We start from the raw sequence: 2,356 nt of genomic DNA, 5'->3' as shown, positions 1-2,356 counted from the left end.
CTTCCTCAGGATGAGGAACTTTTTGCAAGACACCAGTCGTGCCAACACTAGCTTGACATCACAAAGCTTCTGTATGTCCTGGCGATAAAATCTGAGCACTCATACACGGCGTCTGCCTACAGACTGTAGATGCCCCAATAATGGATCACCTGCTGACATCGCTGAACCACCAACGACAATGGTGTGGGACAGAGGTAGTACAGTACTAGTTTAACCGGCGGCAAAGCAACGGGCTCACCCAGTAGTACATTAAAATTAATTTTGTACAGTACAGTACATGGGGTGGTTAATTTTGCGTGTAAACAAAGTAATGTAACGTTCGTTACCCCAATACCAGGCTGGATGGCAATGTACCCGAAGATCGAAGCAAATTCGCCACAATTCCGTTGTCCACCCTGATCATTTTCATTATCGCACCCCAAGCATGTTTGGCTTCCTTGTCGTATGGAGCGTCGCGGCATTATTTGTCTTCGGACCGTCTTCCCATAAGGAAAATGGGGAACAGGGTGAGCCGGACGGACTGCCCGATAGTGAAAGCAGCAGCGACTCGGATCGGCGATGGCCGTCTGTCCCAGACGTTTCCGTCACGACGGTTGCCGTGGATATCCCGTTGTTGAATGACACGATGGCACCACCTTCCAAGGTCAAGTTCAGTTTCCCCAAGTTCGTGGGCCAGCCAGCCAAGTTTCCGATCCCGACTGCACCGACGTGTGGCATCCGCAAGGCCAAGTCGGCCAAGGAAGTCGTGTACATGACCGTGGACGACGGACCGTCACAGTCGGGCCGGTTGAACCTGCTCAACGCGATGGACCAACTCAACAACCGCACGAACAAGAAGGCGGCGTACGTGACGTTCATCGAGAGTGGGTACAACTTTTGCGACCTAGACTCGAACTCGATTCTCATCTTGAAGTGCAACTCCACCGCGTACGACACAGCTTTGCAGTTGGTCGTGTGGACAATCAAAGCCGGTCACATGATCGCAGCGCACTCGGACTCGCACTTTTACGACGCAAACGCGGGAATTTGTAACTACGTGACCATGCCCTTGGTGACCAAGGTCGAGGACAAGTACGCCAAATGCGGCAACGATACGTGGTCTGACATGGTCCGCGGCGCGTTGCGCATCGACGACGCACTGGCCAACGAAACGCTGTGGGAGACGGACGCGGACAGAGCGGCGCACAAGCGGGCGGTGTCGACGTTGTGGTCATACGCGCGGTTGCCGTGTACGAACGCGTGGCGACTTCCCGGTGAGTCGTCCGAGACCGGGCTGTTCAAGGAAGTCACCGATCGAGACGCTCGTTTGCTCACGGCGGACAAACTCTTTGGGGGGAAGCTCGAGTGCAAACCCGACACCAAGCCGTGGTTGTCCATGGGGTGGGACGCCGAGTGGCAATTGGATGCCAAGGCAACGTACGACGCGCAAAAGGAAAAGTGCAAAGTCGCCCAATACATTGTCAACCATTTCGACAACAAGGGGAAGGCTGGGCCAAGGGAGGACCACGTTGTGCTGCTGACCCACGACTACTTTTTTGCGGACGAGGCGAAAGCGTCTATCTTTCGAGACGTGGTGGCCGAGCTGCAGATGCTCGGGTATACCATTGGCACTTTGGACCAGTACCCCCTCAAGCAATAACACGCGAGAGATAGATGCACCAGGAGTATTTAACACCAGTATTATTAGCTGGACAGGATAGTATAAGGTGGTTGGTCAAGAGATTTCACCGTTACAGTATTTCAAGGTTCCCATGTTTTGCACTGTACTACAGACTGGTGGGTAGGAGGAACTTCAATATTCATGGACTCTGAAACCGATATACATACCGTAATACAAGTGTTCTAACGTTACAGTAGCACTAGTAATCGCTAGCTAATGTACTGTATAACTATTAATTAATACATGTAGGTACTACTCCGGAGTACGCTGTAAGAAAATACTTATATTACAGTTAGTAGGACTACTCTGTCCGAAATTACCTCCACGTTTTGGTACGCGTTCAGCCACAAATACTCCGGAGTACATTTTTATTACGACAACGTATTTAACAGTAAAGTAGTCCTAATTGCTGTTGAATAATGGGATGCAAGGCCATCGAAAATCAACAACACGGGGCGAGATACAGTAATTGTTTTTGAAAAATGTTTAAGCCATTCGGTAAAAATGTCTTCATTCATGAAACCCTTTGGAGAAGTAGAAATTGTTGCATTTTTCACAGAACACTCGGCACTCAATATTTTCTCAACTGTGTCACCAGGAAACAGAAATAATGGAGGCAAAATATTTCCAGAAGCACTTGCACATGCAACAATTGACAAGTGAAAATTTGGAGAAACTGCTTTAGCCCACACATTT

General features: G+C 49.7%; 1 protein-coding gene across 1 annotated transcript; it reads left to right on the top strand.

Moving 5' to 3' along the window:
- Nucleotides 1-424: 424 nt before the first annotated feature.
- Nucleotides 425-1,639, top strand: H257_19015 (hypothetical protein; the record flags this gene model as incomplete). Its single annotated transcript, XM_009848171.1, has 1 exon — nt 425-1,639. The coding sequence occupies one exon, from the start codon at nt 425-427 to the stop codon at nt 1,637-1,639; it is 1,215 nt and encodes a 404-aa protein (XP_009846473.1).
- Between the last annotated feature and the right edge of the window lie 717 nt (nt 1,640-2,356).

This window comes from Aphanomyces astaci (assembly GCF_000520075.1).
Source record: "Aphanomyces astaci strain APO3 unplaced genomic scaffold supercont1.310, whole genome shotgun sequence".
Lineage (NCBI taxonomy): Eukaryota > Oomycota > Saprolegniomycetes > Saprolegniales > Verrucalvaceae > Aphanomyces > Aphanomyces astaci.
The sequence above is the reverse complement of the archived record's forward strand: the minus strand, read 5'-3'. Positions and strand labels throughout refer to the sequence as shown.